The sequence below is a fragment of the Anas acuta genome, chromosome 6 (genome assembly GCF_963932015.1).
Source record: "Anas acuta chromosome 6, bAnaAcu1.1, whole genome shotgun sequence".
NCBI lineage: Eukaryota > Metazoa > Chordata > Aves > Anseriformes > Anatidae > Anas > Anas acuta.
In genome coordinates, this window is record NC_088984.1 from 17839566 (window position 1) to 17863292 (window position 23727).

Sequence of the window (23727 nt, forward strand, 5' to 3'; positions counted from 1 at the left end):
AATACCATTCATAAGATTTTCTGGCATTAGACACTGTTAAAGGCTTTTTGCTGGCACTCTCTTTTAGTTATATTCATGGTGGTGCAGATGGTCTTTTCTGCTTCACCAAGTTAATATGACCATGTTATACTGCATTACTGATTCAGCTGTCTAACTGCAGTTGAGCTGGAAACAATACTCAGTGAGAATTTTGCTTCTTGCTAAGATTCTTGGGCATGAAATAGAAAACTTAAATGAGTAACTTTTTGCTACTCTTCTGTAAACGCTAATAAATGCTCTAAAAATTAACATCCCTAGTTCCTGCTTTTTAACTTGAATATTCTGTAGGGGGGAGGAGTATTGCTGTTATTCTTCAGGTTATAGGTAATGAACTCATTGATGTGTTGAACATTCAGTGCTCTCCTACAGCTCTGCTGCTAAAGCTGTCAGGAGGCCCATTCAGAATTTATCTAATTTACATCACACTTCCTTGCTTAGCTCAGTAATAATACAATTTGGCATGAAGCAAAATTCATGGCCCCAGGCCTGATGTCCCAGTACAGACCAAAAGGCTCAGCAGAAGCTTTCCCGTCATATTGTGTATAGGGTAAAATATTTTGTTTGAAAGTGGACAACACCTGCACTCTGTAGGTATGATGTCAGACCATATATATCTTAGCTTATAAGACAAAAATATTTTTGAGATGTAAATTCTTATGTATTATTGAAGTTGCAAACTAGATTGCCAAGTTCTTCTTAATGCTGAATCAGAGATTTGTATAATTGTGGCTTGCTAAAAGCAATTGAAGAAAGCTGTTGAGGCTGAGTCACAATTCCAGGCTTCCACCTCCTCCTTTCAAACCTTGCTTCACTAAATAAGTAATTTGCAACTGACTTAATCTGCTGGTTGTACTTATTCCCTGTGCCAGCCCAGCTAACCCTTAGACCTTCTAAATAGTAGAGCTTGGTCAAAAATACTTTTCCGATAAGAAAGGACACTTCTAAACTGTTGGCAGATGTAGTTATTTCCAAAGCCCCAAATTCAAATAGACTTTCCTTGCCTTCTGAAAGACTTTTGTATTCTGTCTCATATTTTGGGAGCTCAGAGGGGAAGATGTTTAGAATTCATGGAGCCTGAAATATTTAAGCTCCTTCAGCATTTTCAAGGTATAAAAATTTTTATACTCATGACATATACTCATACATGTCATCACTTGATTTCTCTGCCAGGAATCTGAAGTCTTTACAGAGATAGGGAACTTCTTATTCTTAGAAAATACAATAATCTGTAACATCAGACCTAAAGAATGGCACTGAATGAAAATATCTTGAAAATATTTGTTTCCATGTTAGAAAGATAAGATGAACTTGATCTATTAAACTAGTGCTGTGTCTCCTCTTACATTTAGGACTAATTGGACTTTCTACCCCAAATGTATTTTTGAAGAGGTGTTATTTTATTGTTCTCAAGATTAAGACAAAAGCTTAGTCTTCAAAATTGCTTTGCTTTTAATTTTAATTTTTATTTTTTATATTAAAGAATTAGAAATAAAATGAAGGTTTCAAACTGATAAAAAAATAAAATGTTTTGATAGTTAAGAGAAAAAAAAGTGTAGGAAAAAGCTGTCCTTATATGGAAAAGCAAGACTATTGTTTTTTGAAGTGTTGAAATCAGAAATGTTAACATCAATGAAAAATGTCACTTTTTAAACACTAAATACTGTCATAATAGAATTTTGTGGTAGGGAAAAAAGGAAAAGAGAGAAAGAAAGACAGAGAGAAAGAGAGAAAGAAAGAGAGAAAGAGAGAAAGAAAGAGAGAGAGAAAGAGAGAGAGAGAGAGAGAGAGAGAAAGAAAGAAAGAAAGAAAGAAAGAAAGAAAGAAAGAAAGAAAGAAAGAAAGAGAAAAAGAGAAAAAGAGAAAAAGAAAGAAAGAAGCTTGGTCCCAAAAGACTTTATTACCAGCTCTGATTATGGTTGCAAATTCCCTGTCCCATGAATACAAATTACATTGTGAAAATGGTGTACTCCAGCAAAAAACATATCTGAAAAAGAATTTCTTTCATAAACCAATATACTTGCAAGGCAAATAATTTTCCTATTTATTCTGTGTAGGCATTTTGTGAGGGGAACTATTTGGCCTGAATTTTGCCTTGCTGCAGTGTTGTTTCTTCTTAAAGTTCTAGTGATGGAAATGCTTGGTTACATACTAGACGCAGTAGTTAAGTCAAAGAAACACCTCCAACTGAGAGATCTTTAGTTTTGCTGTTATTTCTGCAGTGGCTTTAGGGTTACTGGTAGATGCTAGGTTCTGCTACAAAGTCTGTTTATTCCATGTCAATGCACATGGAATTTCCAGTTTCCTACCCTGAGTATTGCAGAAGAGTAGCCCCAGATAGCATCTGGGAGGTCATAATGACTCCTCAAAGGGGTTAAGCTAGATTTTTTAGTATCTCTAGTATTATTGTTACTTTCTTGCTGACGTAGAAAGGTAGAAAAGTTGGCTTCAGGTAAGTCAGCAAAAGGGAAAATAAGTGGCACCATAGCTAGATTTAGTCTATTATGTTCGTGGCTTTCTCTAGGTTTACACTTTCCAAAATCAAATCAAAGGAGCTCAAATGCAGAAAAAAATTGCACAAGACAAATTAAGTTGTAGAAACTGTCAGAACTGTTTTCTGGTGTGATGTACAACTTGTTCTAGGCTGAAGAGCCAAACTAAACTCTGAGCTGCCCATGTTAAGGAATAGCATGATACCTGTGGTACAGTGTATTTTACACTGAGAGAATTACAGAAAGAGTCAATTATGGTACTTTTTTTTTGTTTGTTTGTTTTTGTTTTTGTTTTTTCTTCTCCCCAGTTCTTTCCCCCCAAATGCAGGGAAACATATAAAAATGGACCATTTTCTTACTCTGCTCATTAATCTTTATAATTTTTATAATTTGTGTCTCTTTCTTCTCAGGAAGGAAAAAGAAGGAATAATTATTAACTTTAGAAGCATATATTTATAATTCTCAGGTATTTTAGACACTTTTTTTATACATTGGTATACATTTTATACATTGGTTCTACTTTAATTTTAGCATTTCAGTTATTATAGTTTTCTCTAAAATTTAAGGTTGCACTTGAACTCTATCTGTATCAGTAACAGCAATCTTCTTCATGTTCCCTTGTAAGTGAGAAAAATATTTTATCTTTGTGATGGTGATACCATATTTTTGTCCTGATGCTGTACTTCTGAAAAGTAGTATTGAGAATGGCTACAAGAATAATCTGATTCCAGATCCTCCTGCTTACAAATAGGCCTATGAAATGGCCTATCAAAACATGACTGATAAAGCTAAAAATGGGAAAGGAATGAAGTTTCTGGCCACACACAGGGCTATGCTTGGTTGGCTAGTGAATCTCGTCTGAACAGTGTTCTCAGGGTTTTTCTGAAAAGAGAGAATGGTGACATCCTTGGATACTAACATACATTTGTATATTTACCAGTCTGTTTTTCTTCACATTTGTTAATACAGATATCATTATAGTAGATTTTATTCGTCTAGATGTTAAGCTTATAGGTATAGGTGTTACAGTGGTTTTGTGAAAAAAGCCATATGAAAATATAATTTTGGGCCTCTCAGAGGTTTTACTTCTTGCATTTTTATTTCTTAGACATAGTTAAAAGTGGAAATGAAGAAAAAATTAAATAACTATAAAGAAACAAAATAGCAAGCATCACAGCTAGCACAGTGTTTTGCTGTCTTGCTGTGAGAACATGGTGGTTTTTGGTAGCTGGAAGAATTCATTTCATGTATTAAATAAAGTTCTCCAGAAAGTCTCAACCCTTTATCACGTCACTTACCAGACTTCATAGAACAGATAATGTTGTTTTTGTCTGAGACAGGAAGCCTGAAGAAGTTCTCTTGTTTTAATAGTCAATTTATATACCACTTCCAAATTCCACAACGTATTTTGTCTCATACATTGAAAGTTCTTGTATTCGGAGCATAAAAAAATTTCAGTCAGTGGTAATAAGCTGAAAAGTATCACTACATTTGAATTTTATATCTCATATAATTATACTAAATTTAATAGTTTAGCTGTTATATCCATAGTTTTGCAGAAATAAGTATTCAGAGAGTGGGAGCAAGAGCCACATTTTAACTTGCACTCTTCTAGAATTATGTAAAATGTAATGAGATCTTGAAGTAGTAGAAACAGAACAAAGCAATAAAAGGGCTTTAGTAGATAGAATTTTAGAAGGTAGATTTACCTGAAGAAGAGCCACTCGAAAGGTTGTTACCATCTGAAATACAATTAAACTAGATTTACAAAACGCTTTAGCTTTAAAAGAGACAGGTTCAGAAAATAAACAGACTATTAAGAAAAGAAGGTTGAATATCAAATTTCCACACATTTTACAAGCAAACTCAAGTATCTTGAATTCACACTCAGTATAGGTAATCTGCAGAAGTAAAAGTACATTGCCTTTTTATTTGGAAAACTTAAGAACTACTCCATAAAGAAGTATTTGGATAATTACTCAGTTTTGTAACATAGATCAACATATATTTCCAATTACCAAGTTTTAAGGTTAGCTAATACAGACAGAAAACTAAAGTAGATGTATCCAGACCAATGTGCTATTTCTCATGAAACAGAAACCTTATTTCTTATGGAGCATGTCTTTTCTAGGAAATGCCTGTTTTGTTTGGAAGAAATTTACTAAAAAGTTGAATAATTCAAAATCTCCTTAGGGAGAATATGCTTTATTCACTGACACTTGTTCAGAGTTTGACCTCAGAGAAGTTTCATATCCCTGGCAGGGCTCACTTATTTCATCTCTTCATGGGATGAACTCTTCTCACTACACATCTCATGTCTCTGCCAATTGTTTTCAGGTCTTTGAAATGCCCAGCTTGTCTGTGTACTGTGCTCATTAATAGAGTCAAGTAATCATGGTAGGAATTCTACATATGAGAAATAAGATGCGATGGTTGTAAAGCTCCTCATTTTTATCTATAGATTTATTTTGTTTGCTTACCTAAAAATATCATCTCCTCCATGTTGAATCGCTTAAATAACAGAACATATTCCTTATAACTATATTCCATCTGAGAGCTTCTCAAATCCTTTTTTTCAAATCCAACTTTTTTTTTTTTTCCTACCTAGTAGTACTTTTAGTCTAAGCTTGAGATATGCTGATAAATGTTAATTTCTTTCTTCAAGATTAAAATATCTAATTCAATTTAACAAAATGCATAGATGTGTTAAGTTCTCTGTACTAATTTTTATTATGAATAATAGAGAAATATGTCTTAATTTAGTTATTCCATCAGAGAATGATACAAAACTGACTACCTTTATACGTTTTTGAGGGCATGTATTATAATGGGATGATTTTGTAAAATCATTATCCTGGCCTTCAAGTTATCTCACAGAACCCACCTGTTTTCAATATCCTTGAAAAGAACAAACAGGACATCTACTAAAAATATAGGACTGTAAGAGACCTCCTGGATCTAGTTCAATCCAGGAATCCTTTTCATGCTCACTTCTCATACTTACTACTTATCTATTTACATAGCAAAAGGAAAATTTGCAAGGTCTCTGTGCAGCCTGTTTATTGTCAGTTTGTGTTCCTTTTCCTGTCATCCAGGCTGCACAAGTCACCTCCACTGAAGGCTGTGTCATTCCCTCTGTTTGGTTTGTAATCTCTTTAAGCAGAGATTGCCTGCTTTTATTGAATGTTTGTATAAGATACAGCACAATAGGGCTGTGATCCTAGCTGGGAGAGGCTGTAATGCAAACAGCTAATTACAGTGACTAGAATATAGTGAGGCTTCCTTTCTAGTCTGAATCCCAAAAATAACCGCCATGAGGAAAGGAAATTTAGCCACCGCACTTGTATTTCTCTGTCCGTAAAACAAGACTTAATACAATTTATTTATCTTAATGAGCGTTCTGTTATTAGGTATTTGTGGAGTACTCTGAAGGTGAAGGTACCAAAGGACCTTCTGTCCTTTACTGCTGATAGCTGTTTGGCTATATTCCTTTGCTAAGTGTTCCACAGTGCCTCAGTTCACCTAGCATTCCCTGTAATTTACCTTGGAGACAAATACACGTATTGACATTGGGTTGTCAGAGCTATGCTGCTGGTTGGCTAGATAGAAACCTTTGTCCTCCTGGACACACTTTTTCTTGACTAGCCCTCACTTATGATGAATTTGCTCCCAGTGTTGCAGCTAAAAATAAGACCCTAGACACATTTCTCATCACATTTTGGGCAAAGTCAGGGGGTTACTATTGCTTATACATGTCATGTTCAATGTGGCAAGTGCCTGTGCATCAGACAGTATACAATATTTCATGACAATTTTGTTGTCCAAATTTGTTTAGAAAATAAATATATGCTTAACTCTCACTAAATTGCTATGCTTACTCATACAGCAGTGTTCTGCATGGAGAAACAATGTATCTGTTTTTGAATTAACTCTTTTACTTAAAGAAAAGGCCTGATCTCAATTTCAGTTGTGCTTGTTTTATTTGTAACTTCAGTGACTGCATTGAGCATCCTTCCTGACATGTAGCTCCATTGCTAGGACCAGAACAGAGACAAATTTTTCGAGTATAAGCACCGTTAAGGATCTCATTGGTTGAGAAGTTTTACTAATCATTACTAATAATATTTTAAGCTGTTTTTAGAATATTATTAGCCTTTTCATTTTGTTTGAACTTGATCCAAAAAGTAGGCATTGACTGGATGTATTACAGATCCTCTCATTTGCATAAGAGGAAGAAATACAAAAAATTATTCCAGGGTGTTTAATAGGCTTATAGATTTTGAAGGGATAAAATGATAAAGGAATCCCCAAATAACCATTCTTGGCAGAATGCAATTATGTGCTTAATCAAATAACTTTTGGAGCTTTCTCCCATGAGGTAATGAGCAATGTATTGGGGAACCAATATTTGCTTTTAGGTTAGTACTTCAAACTAGTCAAAAAGTTTGGAAGCTAATTTTACACAAGTTTTATTCATTTATCTTATCTAACTGTGGTTATTTTAACCTACGTATTAGAAGGATTTTTTTTTTTTTTTTTTAATAGAAAGGTCTGGAGTAAATGTTAGAAAAAGTGCTTACAAGTCATTAAAAAAACAGCGTGCTCTAGGTGGGGCAGAGAATGAAAACAACTCAGAACTAGGATTCTGAGAGTTTTTTCTCGTCTTGTGCACGTGTGTGTACATTACAATCCCACAAAGGGTCTACTCAGTAGAAAAATTGCAGTTACATTCTTCATACTGAAGTCAGCCCTCAGATCTATGGCATGCTGTCAGTGGGAAATGGCTGGAGATTTTCTCTGTGTCCATTCTGTGTCATGATTGATTTTGATCTTTTGCAGTTACTAGACTAGCTTTACAGACACAAAATATTCTACAGCTGTGAAGAACAGAATCAAATGCCAGGAGCAAATATTAATTCATGCCACTGGCTCCTTAAATTTCTGTAAAAATTCATGATCAAATTGATGGAGTATATGAGCAGGCCAGACTGGAATGTTTGACAGATTTGGGAATAAAATTGGACACTTACATTCTCTTTCCTCAATGGATGATTTAAAAGCAACATTCATATGCAAAAGCTATCCTAGCTTAACACTTTATTGAAAAAATATTTTAATGAAGTCTGTACAACACACTTTACAGGAATTCTTATCTCATTTTGGGACTATTTTGGTTAGCAACTATTACTAGTAGACTTAAATTTAAATGATAATGTAAGTGTTCACACAGGCTTTTTGCTAAACTGGTATATAATCATATATCTTCTTGAATTAGTCCATTCTAGAATATCTACAGAAAGGACTGTTTTTCTTTTAAACAGGGAAACTAACAGGAGCAGGTTCTCTTTCTCTGGAAATGTCTTGCTAAATATCCTACCTAATTATTTCAGTAGGAGTTGAAAATAACTTTGTCAAATGATTTGATTCATGAAAATTTATGACCAACAATTTTGGGATTCATTCTTACCATTGTAGTGACAATCAGGCAAATGTTAGCTTATCAGTTGTGGCAGGAAACAGCCCATAAGCACTAACTGTTACAATAAGAATGAAAACAATTTTTTAGGGCCTATGTAGCTCAAAATGTTGATTTTAATGCTCTAACAGGCTAAACAAATATACAGTCACCTAACAAGAATGTATTGATGTCTTCCAGCACTTCACAAAAATAGTGAGGTGGGATAAAGTTATGAAGTGTCTCTCTCTTTGGTTACAGAAATTAATTTCTGGAATTATAAAACATTTAAAAACATGTTCTAAGAAAAAAGAACACAAAAAGCAATGAACTCATTAAATCTGTGAAGTAAGAATCAATAGAATTCTCATATCTGCAAATGAGACAAATATTAGACAGAATAATTGGATGATGAATGGACATCTATAGCAGAAATCAGTTTCTGTTAGTCTCCCCTTAACTGCACATTGTGCAGAAACACCCTCACTGGAAAGAAGGATGTTGTTCAGTTATGCATTAAGTACTGACAGAAGAAATTTCCTTACTTCTCTGAATATAATGATTGGACAGATAGAGCATTAATTTAAGTTGGTTAGAAGTTTAAACAAAAAGATGACTTTTTTTTTTTTTAAAAAAAAAGGAGACATATGAAGAAAAACTTCCTTTGTTTTCTTAGTGAAATAGCATGCATTGAAAAGTAGAATTGTGGCAAAATGCAGAAACAGTGAAAGAGTGAAAAATCAGTTGGCTATGAATCCTGGCATGCCAGGATTTTTCAAAATTTAGCTATTTCATTATGCAAACACTGGTCAGACTGCCATAGAGAACTGACGATAAATTCTTGCAAGGAAGAATAAAGGGAATAAAAGGATCAGCTGAAAGGATTTTTTTGTTGCTATTGCTAAACCAATATCTTCACTTTTCATGTTACTCCCTATTCAGCTTTTTGCTGCATATGAGATAGGAGCTCTTGAGCACCAGACTAGAAAGAATTCTATTTATACTAGATGTGGTCATCAAACTCCTGGAAATTTAGCCTACTTTTGAAAAAATAATCTATCATAATCTGCCAGGCCCAATGGTGAAGCAGAATTTAGCTCTGTTAGCCATCAGACTGGCACAAAACAAAAGACAGGATCCCAGTCCCAAATAATTTTTGAACACTGTTTAAAATATTTGTTAGTATTCAGCTGGTAAATTTTCAGTTTTCTGCCCATCCAGGACTAAATACAGCCTCTTTGCTCAATATAGTAAATGTCAGCTGCCTTCCATTGGTCTTTAATTTGTTCACAGAACACTTTAACAAACTGTAATCCTTCTTTTCTGTGTAGCAACCTTCAAAACCAGAATGAACTGTGTATATGGCATGAAATGCTTTTTCTTAGAATGTATCAGATTTCAACATGAGGAGCACTGTGATAAGTGGTCTTGTTCAAAATGGTTGTCTGCAACTGGCAGGACAGATGCTTTTAGAAAAAGGAAAAGTTTTCAAAGTTGCACTTGATAAATTTGATGTCAACTCTTAATAAATCAATTAGAAGAGGAATGGTAGTATGGAAGAGTTATTTTATTTTCTAGGGTCAGGAAAATAACGGATTTTTTTTGTTTCCCGTACACTTAGTTCTTCTCTCCTGCAATCTGACTCAGTCATTTTTATTTTCTCTCATGTTGAAAAGACACTCTAATATGAGAAAACTCAATCAACGAGCTCTGGAAAGAAATCTTTCATGATCTGTGTCCTTCTGGGTGGTAGATGCTAATGCAATCTGAAATCTTTTGTCTTTTGTCATTAGCTGTTGCTTATCTTGGTCGATTGTCAGAGATGCATTGCACTTGTTATATGGCTGGTTCCTTCTCTATTTTTATTCTCTAAATTGGTTGTTGGATTTGAAGGGATTTTGTTTCTTTTCTTTTGTTTTCCCCCTGAGAACCAGTGCCCATTACTGTCCATTTTGTGTGTCATCCAATGAAAACAGATCACCTGCTTTACCTGACGTTGTGTGTTCTAAATAGAGTAAGATGAAATATGAACTTCATCCTAGAATCTGCTCTTTGCTTTTCTTATGGTGGGAACACAACTGAATTAAAGAAAAAGAGCAGAGCAGAGCAGAGCAGAGCAGAGCAGAGCAGAGCAGAGCAGAGCAGAGAAGAGAAGAGAAGAGAAGAGAAGAGAAGAGAAGAGAAGAGAAGAAAGGAAAAGAAAGGAAAAGAAAATAAAAGAAAGGAAAAGTTGTTTTTTACTAGGAAATGATTCACTTTTTTTTTTTGTTTTTGTTTTTTTTTGTTTTTGTGACTCCTTGTATTGCCTCACTGGTCTGCCTCTTGTATTTTCTGTATTTCAAGGTATTGTCTTTGTTTGTTTTAATTCAAATCTACCATTGGCCTGTACTCATCTCCAGTTTTTCTGGATAACTTGCATAGATTGACCTCCTGAAAATCCTATCAGCCAAGAAGAATTTTTGGCTATGTAGCAATTGTGTCACCATCCTGCCCACATAACAGTCTGCTCTGAAACCACAACAACTAGGTGGAAGAGCAGCCATGTGCCTGCTCTAGTTTATGGCAGTTTCTGGCATCTGGCTGAACCCACTAGCTGGAAAATGATTTGAGTCACCTTTTTTCCCTCCTTTTAAACCTTGAACTTTCTCAGTTGTGAAAACTTGGAGCCCCAACTATACATTTTTAAAGAACTCAGCAAGGAAATTCCCTATGCATGTCAGGCATAACTACTGGAAAACAAGAGAATGTCTTGACTAAGTGTTTTTTTTGCCGGTGTCCTCTTTAGCAGCTTTTACTTTAAAATATGGCAAGTGTCAAGACTTGAAAGTGTACACAGCAGAAAAAACAGCTCTTTTTCAGGACATGAAGCTCTTTTTTTTTTTTTTTTTTTTTTTTTTCCAATTGGTATGTTACATTATTTTTGTAAATAGTACCACATTATTTGTATTACAAAATTGTATTTAAAAGCAGAAGTGTTGAAAATGCACAAAATTGTGGCAACCTGAAATAGAAAGAGAATATGAGTGGGGTTTACTTGGTGTAAGTTATATATATATATGTATATTCTTCTTTTTTTTTTTTTTTTTTTTTTTTTTTTTCCCTGATTGAATTGATTATTTCTTCTGATAAGTGTATTTTTACCATAAAATTACTGGAAGAATAAATAAAAAATGACCATTTAAAAAGAACAGAATACAGAAAGGAAGCATAAAATAAAAAAAAATAAAATATGTATTATGAAGAATATTAAAAAAGTCTTTTTTAAAAGCTTGTGATATTTCACAAACAATAATTATTGGCAGTCTGCTAGGTTGTAGTAGTAGTAAGTTTTCATAGTTTTACATCTACAGCCACTGCAAAGTTAAACAGATGTAACTGGGATGACTTTGGCCAATATAGATTGATTTGGTCAGAGCTCTTTCTCCATACTGAATGTAACTACTTATTTATAGGCCATCACCATTAATTATAGAAGTAAACTAGAATCTTTTAAAAATGTGAATTATTCAGCAATATTTTGGGGAGGGGGATTTTTTTTTTTTTTTTGACCACACAGAGCTTTGAATGAAATGTCATGCATTTTGTCGAGAGAATACACTGCAGATAGTCTGTATTATGAAGAATAGCAGAGACCGCTTTAATCGAAAGGAACTTAGTATTACTGTTATGCGGTGCTGCAGCCCTGCTTCTCACAATCTCCTCAACATAACTGAACTAATAACTGCATGTCATCACTTAAGGTAGTGCCTCGTGCTTACATTGGGAAAGTTTTCCCCTCAGTTCCTGCAGTGAAGTTGGTCTTTGTCTCCTATCTAGAGAAAGCTGAAGTGTTGATTTGACTATCAGAAAATTTAGGTTCCAGGTCCCTTTATCATACTAACATTAAAGATTATTAGAGTGTGAAAAGGCATTTTCCAACTGTTGTATTTGCCAGCCAGACTCTGGGGAGAGCGTTAACATTCACTGTTAGATCATGCTGCGCTTTACTAAGAGCTTAGACAAATGGGGATGCGTTCCGGGAATTCTGGAGTAAGAGCGGAGTATGTGAGTGGAGATGCAAAGCAGAAAAGATCATGTGCTGTTTCTGCACAGAGTGAAGGTCAACAAAAAAAGTACACATTCCACATATACAAAAAGCTAAATAGTCTAACTGCATAAGAAGAGGACTTTTGTTTTGTGGAAGGATTTCTGACTTTAACAATACTTACAAGTAGAATAAAAACAAAAGCATTTCCTGTATATCCAAAGAAACCCACATCCTTCAAGCCCATCCAAATAATTCAATTTGATAAAATCAAGATGTTTAATTTTGCTTCAAATATATATTTTTAATTTATTTTGTATTTTTAAATCAAAGTTAACCAAACCTTATTATTTTTTTAATTGGAAAGGAAAATAGAAATATTCCATTTAAAATAGGTTAAGGTGAAATATTTTGCCTCTATCATAATGCTTTTTTTTTTTTTTTTCCGTTCATTAACATTTTGTCAAGGGTAATGCACTTCAGTGAAAATGTTTTCCTTTTAATGAATTTTTATTTTCTAGCAATACACATAAGATCAATGGTGTTTGTACTACCAAAGATCCAATAGACTATCTTACTAACTTTATAACAGGTTTGCTAAATTTTATTTCCTACTGTCTTGAATTCTATCTTAAATGAGTCAGGCAATGGTGACTGCACTGAATTTTTGTTTGTTTGTTTTGTTTTGTTTTGTTATTGATATTGCTCAAGTTAATTATTCTCTATGCTAAGAGTAGAGGTAAGCAGAGAACTTTCAATGGGTAACTTACGATTTACAAGTTTGGATGGCAATATTGGGTTGCACTTCTCGGGAGACGCAACATTCTCTTCATCTGTTACATACTCAAAGTTAATAATAAACATCATTGCTACTCCCTCTTGATTTTTCACTGGAATTATGTGGGTGTTGCAGATGAAGGTAGATCCTGCAGATAGACAAAAAAAAAAAAAAAAAAAAAAAAAGAAAGAAATGCATAAATGAAAGGAAACTTAATTATTTTTCATTCCAGTAATTCTAGTTACACCAACAGATAGTGAAGAATATTTCTTTGAATTTAATGATTGAACATCAACCACACTATTCTTTAAATTAAACAGGAGCATTTTCACAGAAAGAAATACATCTTTCAATAATTTATCAGATTATTACCTCTTCCAAAAAATCTCATATTTAAAATGTCAAAAGTAGCAATGCAAACACCATTCCAAACACAACACTAGTGAAGAAAGCAGAACCCCATTCTTCTAAATGTCAAACATTCTTTGAGCTTTTGGTTCTCTTACAACAGGCTGAATCATTCATTAAATATTTATGGGTGTAAATATATCACTATTCTTATTTTAGCTCTCATTCTTTTGGGGGCTGTATAATGTTTAGGTTTGTGTTAACAATTATATTTGTTATCAATCTGATCCTACAAAGTTTTATATTCTATCACACACACACAAAAAATAAATAAAATAAAAGTTGTAATAATTTTCAATAATTTTTGGTAGTGTTTGACTTAAGTGTTACATACAAGTTAAAGCATGATTTAAAAAGTACCCTACTTTGCATAAATATGGAGCATACCATGTACTGGAATGAACAGAAGGTGTAATTTCTTAACACCTCTAGTACTCAGGGTGTTCTTGTTCAAATGCCTAATTAAAGATTTAAAGAATGTTTTGCGTTAATTCTTCCAGTGTAACTTTTTATAGAAGTTTCATTTGACAAGGTCATTAGTTTTGATTTAATTCCCTCTTATACTAACAGAATATAGTGGTTCCAAAAATAATGTGATTGCTGTAAGCAATACGATAATGTGCTAAAAGCTTCATGCAAGCACAACTGTGAGATGGTGTCTTTGTGATAAATGGAGACTGGTTTAATGTACATCATCTGCAATTTATCCATTCAAATGCGGTAATTGCTAAAACTTGACAGGCAGTGCAGTTTGACAAAAACAGATCCTGATCTGGGTTGCACATAATTTTTTATTATCATTATTATGTATTTATTTATTTATTATTTTTTGATAGTGAAGAGAGAGACAACAAAGATTTATATGATTATAGCCAAGATCGGATTCTGGCTTCTCATATCTAATGTAGCTCTTGCTATAATGTGGAATGTATAGCAGTTTGAGCTATGTATAAAATTGACGTGCTGGCCTTTCAAGTTTTGCAGCTGTGCCTTCAATCCATTTAATAAAACAGTTAAGCTGTGGCACTTGCCACAGTTTCCATGGTAACAAGCTCAATGTCTTTAGTAAACAGAAAATAGGCAATTTAAGACTGTTCCTTCAGAGCTAAAAATAGAAGTGCTGCAGGCCAAGCATTGCAACATATACTGGTTAAACAGAGGGTCTGAAGAGAATTTAGAAGTAATCTTTGTGCTTCCAGCTAATTGATAAAAATACATATTGAGTTTAAGCAGTCAAAACGATATTTATTTAATCACTTGGAAAGAAAAGCTAACTTATGTTTAAAAAAAGAAAAAGAATTCCTGATATGGATTGTGTTTTGACACACAGATTTATAGGTTGAGCAGATAACCCCCGACACAACAACCTTGACACAAAGGGCTGGACGTGGGGATAGGCTGAAGAGTGCATGGATTTGAAGAACATTGAACTCCACTGGAAGAAATGTTGATTAATTTTTGCAAACAAGGATGAGAATAAGCCACACACTTCTTTAAAAGCGTGCCTGCCTTTTGAAGGCAAGGATATTTCAGCTTTTGAAATGCTTCCCGCAGTGCTAAATAATGACAGTATCTCCCATTTATTTAGAACATTCTGCACTCAAGCATTTACAAATTCCATTTGGAGTGGACATAGGGATTTGCATCTCTGGACAGATACAGAAGCTGTTTAACAGCCCACAGTAAGAACATGACAAAAAGAGCACAGGGTTAAAATCACAGCTGTATGTAAAAACATTTTGGGAAAAAAAAAATGGGAAGAGTCCATATCTGGTACAATTCAGGATGGTTTCTTTGAAGACCAATTGCACCAGCAGGCCAGTGAGTCCAGCGTAGCTCATTAGGCTGAAGTTTTTCCAAAACACTTAGGCTTTTAAGTGGCATGGAATATTTATTTTGTGTGAATAATTGGAATTGGAATTCCGCAACTTGAGCAAAATACAGTGCCTGTCAGTCTTTAGTACTGAAGTGATTATCTCCTATACACTTATTAATGTCTCTCTCTATTGAAATGGCAATAAGGGAATGTAAAATAACAAGGAAAACCTTAGTGACTGAAATATAAGTTAGATATAGAGAAAGCTTATTGCTTTCTGTAGTTGGATTTGATGACAATAAATATTAAAAAGTGGCCTGTTTATAAACAATCTTATTCTGCATTTGTACTCTGCCATTCAATAATTCTTCATTACACTGACCATGTTTACTCTGTTTTGTCTCTATACTAAAATATTTCAAGGGTAAGAAAGGCTTCTGATAAGCAATAAAAATTATAATGGAGTTTCTGAAATTTGCATTTCTCATGTACTTGCACAGGGCAAGTAGAGAATATGATCACAATAATAATGAAAATTATACCTTTAATCAGTACATTTAATATCCAGCAATATTTCTGGATTTTCTGAAAACTACCATTGATAAGTAATCATGAAATGTTCCTGTTGTGCTGACTTGACATCATCATTGGAGGCGATGAAGTAGAAAAGCTGGATATATTTATGTCAGCTTGAATTCCATAGTTATAAGGGCTTGTTGTTTTGTTTTGTTTTGTTTTGTTTATGACACTTTAAAGACTACTCTTTCATCTAGTTAATTTAGTGGCAAAATACCAATTTGTGAAGAAAAGGTTCTTCTTCCCTATATTCTGTGTGGACATGGTTCTGTAGTTCTATATACAGTACTGTGATTTCACAAGACCATACAGGGGCTGTTATAAAACAAACATCAGCAATGATATATATTTAACAAACAAAGGATATAAAATATGTTAGGTTTATACAAGGATATATTGCATTATTTGAGCAGTTCTGGTGAAGCCAAGTCCATTTAAATATCTGGCTGCTTAGTGTTTAAAGTTGATTTGCTTCACAGAAGCAGTACAAAGCAGGCACATCACATCAATTAATCTGGCTCATAAAGTCTATGTACCTTTCCAGTGGTTTTCTATAGAGCATTTTAGGACAGATTTGTACCAGGATGCATCTTCTGGATACAACTGCAGTCATTTATTTAAATTATAATAGCTCCCATTATAAGCATTTGGGAGAGTACAATACAAAAATACAACAGCAAAGGCATTCCAAATTAGAAGGGCCTGCATTCTTATATGCAAAACTGTGACATACAAACTTTGAAATGACCCATCCTGAACAAGTGTTATGATTCAACCTTCCTGGGAACAATGTTTTTACAGGCCATTACATATGCCAAGTTCAGAAGATCTCTGAAAAATGAGATGCTGTGCCTTTTAGGTAATTGTCCTAATTCTGCAAAAGCCCCATGTTTTCCATAGCCAGCACCCTTGGAAGCTTTGTTTGTGTAAAACAGGCAAAGCCTTGTTTTACAAAATGAGTCTGACAGTTCCTAACTGCATCCTCCCCCCGCGCCCCCCCCAAAAAAAAAAAAAAAAAAAGCGCTATGTTTTGGAACCACTTGGCACCCTGTGCCAGAGCATTTATAACTTCTCAGTTGTTTTTCTTTTGCTTGTTTGCTTATGAAGCTGCTGTGGACAACTGAGGAAGGCTATGAAAAGAAAGATGTTGAGTATGTCCTCTATGTGCATATATGTATTTCTGGATGGGATGACCTCATACAAGAGTTTGCTAGACATACGATAATGTTTTACTGCTGCAACCTACATATAGTCTAATGTAGTTAGCCATACAATCTCTAGGTACTTCTTCTCATTTAAAATTGAAGGTGAGAAGGAATACATCAAAGCAGAACAGAGAGAGTTGACAACAACAGCTTGTCTACTAAGAAACAGGATCAAAGATGGTTAAAAATTACAGGCAGAGATACTGTGCATGTTTCCAGAGCTAGACAGTCCTGTTCTTGTTTAAAGACAGATCTAAATGAAAAACATGGGTGAATCTTGTATAAAATCTTGTAAGAATTTTGCAGTGACAATTTTATGATAGGAACAGGTGAAGGAAGCTGGATATTCTTGTATTTTTATGAAATAATTAGCATGTTTATTTTGGAAATAACTACTCTCCACTTCCCCCAGTATGATCTCACATTTTGTTATCAAAATAAATGCTTCTCTCAAAGGCAGAAACTTTTAACATATCAATTACAAATGTAGAGCCTCTATCTTACAATTTAATTTAAGATCTTAAACTATCAGTTATAGTAGAAATGCTATATTCCCTTTAAGAAAGGGCTGACTTCCATAAAAACAAAGAATATCATGTAACCTGTTGTACTGTTACCAGTTCTCTGTTATTCACAGCCTTGGTCTCGAGTCCTTTCCTTATAGCATGGATGATGGGGATTGCCCAATATTAATAAGCAGTTTGGGGAAAGGAAAGGGAGATCATCTGGGGGAGAATGTGGCAGATCAGAACTTCTGTTGGTTTTGCCTGTCCTTCATGTAGTCATTGTCTTTGGGGCAAGAAGCCAAGATATGGCTCTCTATCAACTCCTTAATTCCCCAAAGCCAGTGTCATCTTCCCTCCAACACACTCCCTCTACAGACACAAGGAAGCATCTCTTCCTACTTCTAGATTGTGATTCATCTTGGAAAGTTATCTTTGTTTATTCAGGTCCAGGGCAATACTATTCCAGCTTTTTAAAGTCTAGAATATTTAAGTGAAAGCCAATTTGTCAAATATTGAGGGATGATGTGTATTGTGATGTGTGGGCTAACCTTGACCAATCAAAAGCTGAAAATTTATTTCTTTGTGTTTCTGTTCAAGCACAAGCCAGGAAAATTGCCACACATAACAGGCAATCTTACTTTTAGTGGATTTGCTGGAAACATTTACTACCTTTCTCAAATGAGACCAAGTACGTTATTATAATAGTGTTAAGCTGAAACCAGTGATGTGCAGATCTTACCAAACTTCACTAAATTTTATGTTAAAGGGCCCCAAATGCTTTTGCAAGACTGTTTCTGTATAAATTATGACTAACTTTTTATTAACAGATTTTCACTATGTAGTCTGCCTGTTTGTATAATAAAAATGAGAAGAGTGACTGAATCTGCCCTGAGAAAATTGCCCAGCCCTTAGTGGTGTAGAATCAGATCATTGGAGATAGATACCACATAAGTAATTGCTCAGTTCAGTAACAGTTCCATGAAAGAAACTTCAGATAAATATTTTTGCCTGTTTTTACCTTCATCTCTTTGTATCTTTGCACTCGATGTCATTTATTCAGACGTTTGGAGACGTTTGAGGTCTAAAAAACCCATGAAAATTTTGGCTCTAACAGAAAGAACCACCCTTGGATGTCAACCCCTCCCTCTCCCTTCATTTGTTATGTAGTTGCTTACATGAGATATAGAAGAAACTTAATGCTAAGGCTAAAAATGATAATATTTGCAGCTATAAAGAGCATCTATTCTAGGAAACCCATACTGCATTGCAGATGTTGCCTGTTGTTGCTCTTCAAATTGTAGAGATATTATTTTACTTTTTATTTAAGGTGGTGGGACTGAATCATAAAAACAAGTGTCTTATCCAAAGCTGCATCAAAAATGAATGAAGATAATAAGGGTAACACAAAGATTCTCTAAATTCCCTTTTCACAATTGAAATTGTTGATACCAGCCCTGTGCTATTAAAATGTGTCTAGTGTATTTCCACACAGAACTTTGGGTAAAAGGTTGTACAATCTACTTAATTTTTTAATTGTATCTTCTGGTCTATGTCTTTATGTCACCCCTTTCCAGTTCCATCTGACTAAAAATGAACTACTTGTGTGGCAAGAATGAGGAATTCACAAGCTTCCCGTTAAACATACTGCAGATGTATCTGTATGACTGACTCTTAGATTTATTGCAGAGTAGCAACTAAAAATAGATGGCAGGTTGAAATGTATTGTACCCCTCTTCAATTGAATAGCTATTTTTAAAGAGGATGGGTAGAGACAAGGCAGAGTGCATTCGGCTGATATTTATTAGTGAGATTTCAGTGATTAAATGGGACCTGTTCCCTTTGACATTTCACTCCACCCTCCATATCAAATAGGTATTCCATCACTGAAATGGTTGCTGATACTAAGATATGATTAATGCACTGACATAGGTTTTGTAAGATATTACCTTATAGTGTTTAGAGATGAGTGAATAATTTTTAAACTAACAAACACCCTCTGGAGTCTGTGGACAAGTTCATACACAATTGGAGTGTGCTATATAAATCTCATTTTCTCTCCCTGTAATCGCATTTGTAATATAATTCAATAGCTAGATAAATACTATTCAGCTCCTTACTCCAGCATTTCTTCTATTACTGCATTGGCACAATTAATGCTAACCTTATAATTATAATATCTACACCTACACTAATAGAACTGTGGTCATTAACTGTAATGCTGTACACATTTTATATGGGAGGACAGTTTTCTAGTGCTTTATTATTTAAGCCTATATAAACATGTACAGAAGATGCAGAGCAATTAAATATGTGGAAAATAAAGAAAAGTAAAATGAAAAATAAACAGAGATGTTACATGCCCATGAAGTAGAGACCAAAAAGAACCTAGAGTGAAAAATGTTGAAAACAATAGAAGAAAAGGTAAAGACTTATTTAAGCACCACAGTTAATGCAGCAAATGCAAGATAGGCTTTTTTCTTTCTGCCTAGTTGACCTCAAAACTATATTTGAGTTTTTCCAGAGTGGGTATTGCTGGAGAACAGACTGAAATCAGTCTTGAATCCTCTCTCAGACTGACCTTTCTTGTGTACACTCCTGTGTACACATAGTGGGGTGAGACTTGGTTTGAAATTGTTTTCTGGATGGGTTCTTCTCCATAGTTTACAGAGCAGGTGTGTGACTTGGAATTGTTTAGGCCCTAATTTTAGTTTAGAGCCTTTGTTATGCATTGGCATTTTCTTCCAGAAGAATATAGCAAGTAGTGCTGCTTTTGAAAAACAACATTTCTGACTTGTTAATGAGAATGTTTCTGTCTCTGCTTATGCAGGTAAGTATCTGGTGCCTGATTCCTTGCATCCCTGAGTGCTCCATACGTGTTACCACATGTGTTACCAGATGCTAAGCAGTTAGACACGGAAGGTCTGGGCAGATTTCACAAAGGGCTACATCTCCGAAAAACCTTATTCATTAGTTAGTCTGTAAACACTTTGCAAGCTGAATCTTGAATAACCAGGGAAGATTTTTTATTCTTTCGTGTTATATATTACAGACCATGAGAGTTATAGAATGGTCTAGATTAGAAAAGACCTTCAAGATCATCAAGTCCAACCATCAACCTGACCTGCTGAGTCCCATCAAAAAAAACATGTTCCTTAGTGTCATGTCCACACATCTCTTAAATACGGGATGGGGACTCTACCACTTCCCCGGGCAGCCTGTTCCAATGCTTAACCACCCTCTCCATGAAGAAAATTTCCCAGTCTAAACCTTCCCTGTTGCAACTTCAGACCCTTTCCTTGAATTCTGTCACTTATCACTTAAGAGACCAATACACTCCTCACTGCAACTTCCTTTATGGTTTTCATCTTGTTTTCTTAGCGTGAATGCTTGTATACTTGCAATATAGTTGTGGCGATTGCAGGATATACTACACTTGGTGAATTTCATAACTGAACTTTTTATGAGGAAAGAGTGCAAGTAAGAGTGTGCTATTCATGAAAAACAGAAATGTTTCAGACATTTTCAAAATGAAATAATTAATATTTTTAAAAGACTATTTAAAAGTGGACAAAAAAATCAGGATTAATGGTAAATATAAAATCCATTGTTTGCTAACCTGCATGATACACATTTGCTGAGAACATATTAAAATAAAAGTTTTCTGTTAGGTACTAAAAAGTGAATATTCTTGACTACAGTTTTATGGCCATCAACAAGAGAAAACTTAAAATGTTATGTGGTAAAGCACAGAGTATCCCAACATGCAATGAAAAAAATGACCAATGTACAAGGTCATTGGACATAGATCAATACCACTTGAGAATGATCAGTACCACTGACTGATGAAATACCAGATTCTTTTCTGAAGTTGAAGCAGTGGATGAAAAATTGATATTATCTTAGCCCAAGTAATAATAACAGAACATAATTTATCTATATTATGGAAATGGATTTGTTATACTGTGTTCTGTTGTATCAACAGGCATTTACATATCACTCTAACTCACAGTTTAAGTCATTTCCATTCATTCTTCAGTATTTGTCTAGATAGATAATTTTTAATTAGGAAATGTCATAGTGTTAGAGATTACATTAAGTCATTTGAATTACATGTAATTAAAATAGTTTTGAAAACAACTGGATTTCATAGTGAAAATAGGTTGCTTTGACTTTCTTCATTCACATTTGTAGTAAGCTTATTTAAAGCATAGCACTCAACAAATACCAGATGTTTAGCTCAAGGTGAAAATCAGCATTAGGACACATTTTCTCTCATGGTTTTGTAGCAGAAAAATAAAGAACTGCAGAGCTTTGGATTCTGTTTACAATATTAAATGATGATTTTAAGGTGAATATATACTTTAAATATAAGTAATTTTAGAAAAAAAAAAAAGTTATCCGACAAATAATGATTCTAATTATTGTAGCTAGTTTGCTAATTTATTGTTTATTTAATTGTACAAGCTAAAATTAAATATACATTTTTTCTTTCTTTCTTTCTTTCTTTCTTTCTTTCTTTTTTTTTTTTTTTTTTTCTCTCTCTTTCTCTCTCTCTCTTTTTTTTTTTTTTTTTTTCCCCTGTAGCTATTCTTTTCTAAACCCTCATTAGAAGCTATGCACTTCTGGGCATTCAACTGAGAAATGTCTTATTATCTTCATGAGAAAAGGGAGCTCAGGTTTGTTGAATATTGTCCATCTTGCAGAAAAAGTGCAGATTAAGACATTTGTGAAAGTAACCTCATTTTTTTGCCCCCAAACTACATAAGCTATTTTAAGAATTAATTGAATAACCTTACAAAGCAGAATGGAAAAAAAGTCAGAACTCAGCTTCAGTAATTTCATTCATCCAATGTGTTAGACTAGAATACACCATGAAGTAAAGGATTCTGTTCTCACTTACACTGAATCATTCCAGGGTGATTAAGGTTTTTTAGTTTTGTTTTGTTTTTTTTTGTTTTTTTGTTTTTTCAATACGGTTAATAGATATCAAAAAGAAGGCATTAAATGGCCATACTGTACAAAGGGTGATACAGAAAAACAGATAGCAGGAGCAGGTCCTGAGGCAAAACAGAAATCCTGTCATTGCTACAAACTTTCACAATTGCAATATGTATCCAGCTCCATTGGCCAAGTGGAAGGAATTGCATTTTATAAATATAGATACTTTTCTCATGGAGATCATACCCTTGGAAAATCATACTCATGCAAACACACCTTTCCAGATGTTTTATATGGCAGAGATGGTTACATTATAATTATTTGGAAATACACAAATGCCAAGTTTGTAGGGAAAAAAACAGGAGTCATCATATACTGATTGTAATCCTGCATAATGTTTCTGAAGGAAGAGAATAGGCAGACAAGGAATGAGGAATTCTTGCTGTGATCATGAGATCTTGGTAACAAACAAAGCAGATGACCTGGAAATTCTCATCAGTGAGAAGGCCAATCCTGAAAAGTGATAAAGTAGTCAAGCTACTGGGATTGTAAAGCAAGTGGATGCAACCTCCCAGGGAAAAGAGGGCAGATAAAAGAGACATGCTAGTTAAAGGCATGAGGTATTTTGGATTTCTTAATAAAAGGTATTCTGGATTTCTTAATAACTCAAAATCATGGAATTTTGAATTCATATTAATAAATGTGGTGGGAACTGTATGTACTGGAGGCTTGTCAAGCACGCGAGTGACATATTACTATTTATTTTTATTTTTTATTTTTTAAAGAAAAATACATCATGTTTTCTTATGGAAAGACTCCATACCCCAAATGATGTGTTTTTAATGTAGGATCTCATTAGAATGGATAAATATGAATAACTTACTGGACCAGAAGTTCGTGATGCCTTAAGGGTGGTTTTCATGACCTGATTGCCAACAATATAGGCAAACAAAGAACAATCCCAAGCAGCAAAATAGTGCTTCTTCTAAATGGGTAATTTTCTATGGATGAGAAAAATGTAAGTAGAAATAACTGGGAGGAAGGATCAGACAAATATATGAATGAATATCTGGAATTCTTAATGAAAATATTACCTAACAAAAGAGTAGTTATTCAAAGATGCTGAAAATCTTAGATGCAATTCCATTTGGTTTCAGTACAAAAGTGAAGCAGATAGGAATTAACAGGTGTGTAGTGTATAGTGAATGGAGAAAGAAGAAAGTAAATACACATGTATGTGTTGGAAGAAGCTGAGAGGTATGAAATATAGGTTGTTGACAGAAGAATGTGACATCAGAGCAAGACTAAGGAGCATAAGTAGGTATCTAAGTAAGTTAAGCCTGTAGATATATGCTTATAATAATTGCAATAGTAGTGAAAGCCCATAAAAATCCCAATGACAGTTGCCATAAAATTGTTAATAATTATGCAATGATAATTATGAAACAACCAGACAAATCCACTAGTTAATATTTTTGTTTTGTATTTAAGAA

General features: G+C 34.1%; 1 protein-coding gene across 5 annotated transcripts in view; it reads right to left on the reverse strand.

Moving 5' to 3' along the window:
* Positions 1 to 23727, reverse strand: part of KCNH7 (potassium voltage-gated channel subfamily H member 7) — a 224188-nt gene that overhangs the window by 81569 nt on the left and 118892 nt on the right. For 3 of the 5 annotated variants that reach the window (XM_068687706.1, XM_068687703.1, XM_068687702.1), the window contains exons 3-4: positions 12778 to 12933; positions 4238 to 4270 (exon numbers count right to left, since the gene is read on the reverse strand). In XM_068687706.1, coding sequence (XP_068543807.1) covers positions 4238 to 4270; positions 12778 to 12933 — 189 coding nt within the window. The remainder of the gene's footprint in view (positions 1 to 4237; positions 4271 to 12777; positions 12934 to 23727) is intronic. The other 2 variants (XM_068687705.1, XM_068687704.1) reach the window with 1 other exon arrangement.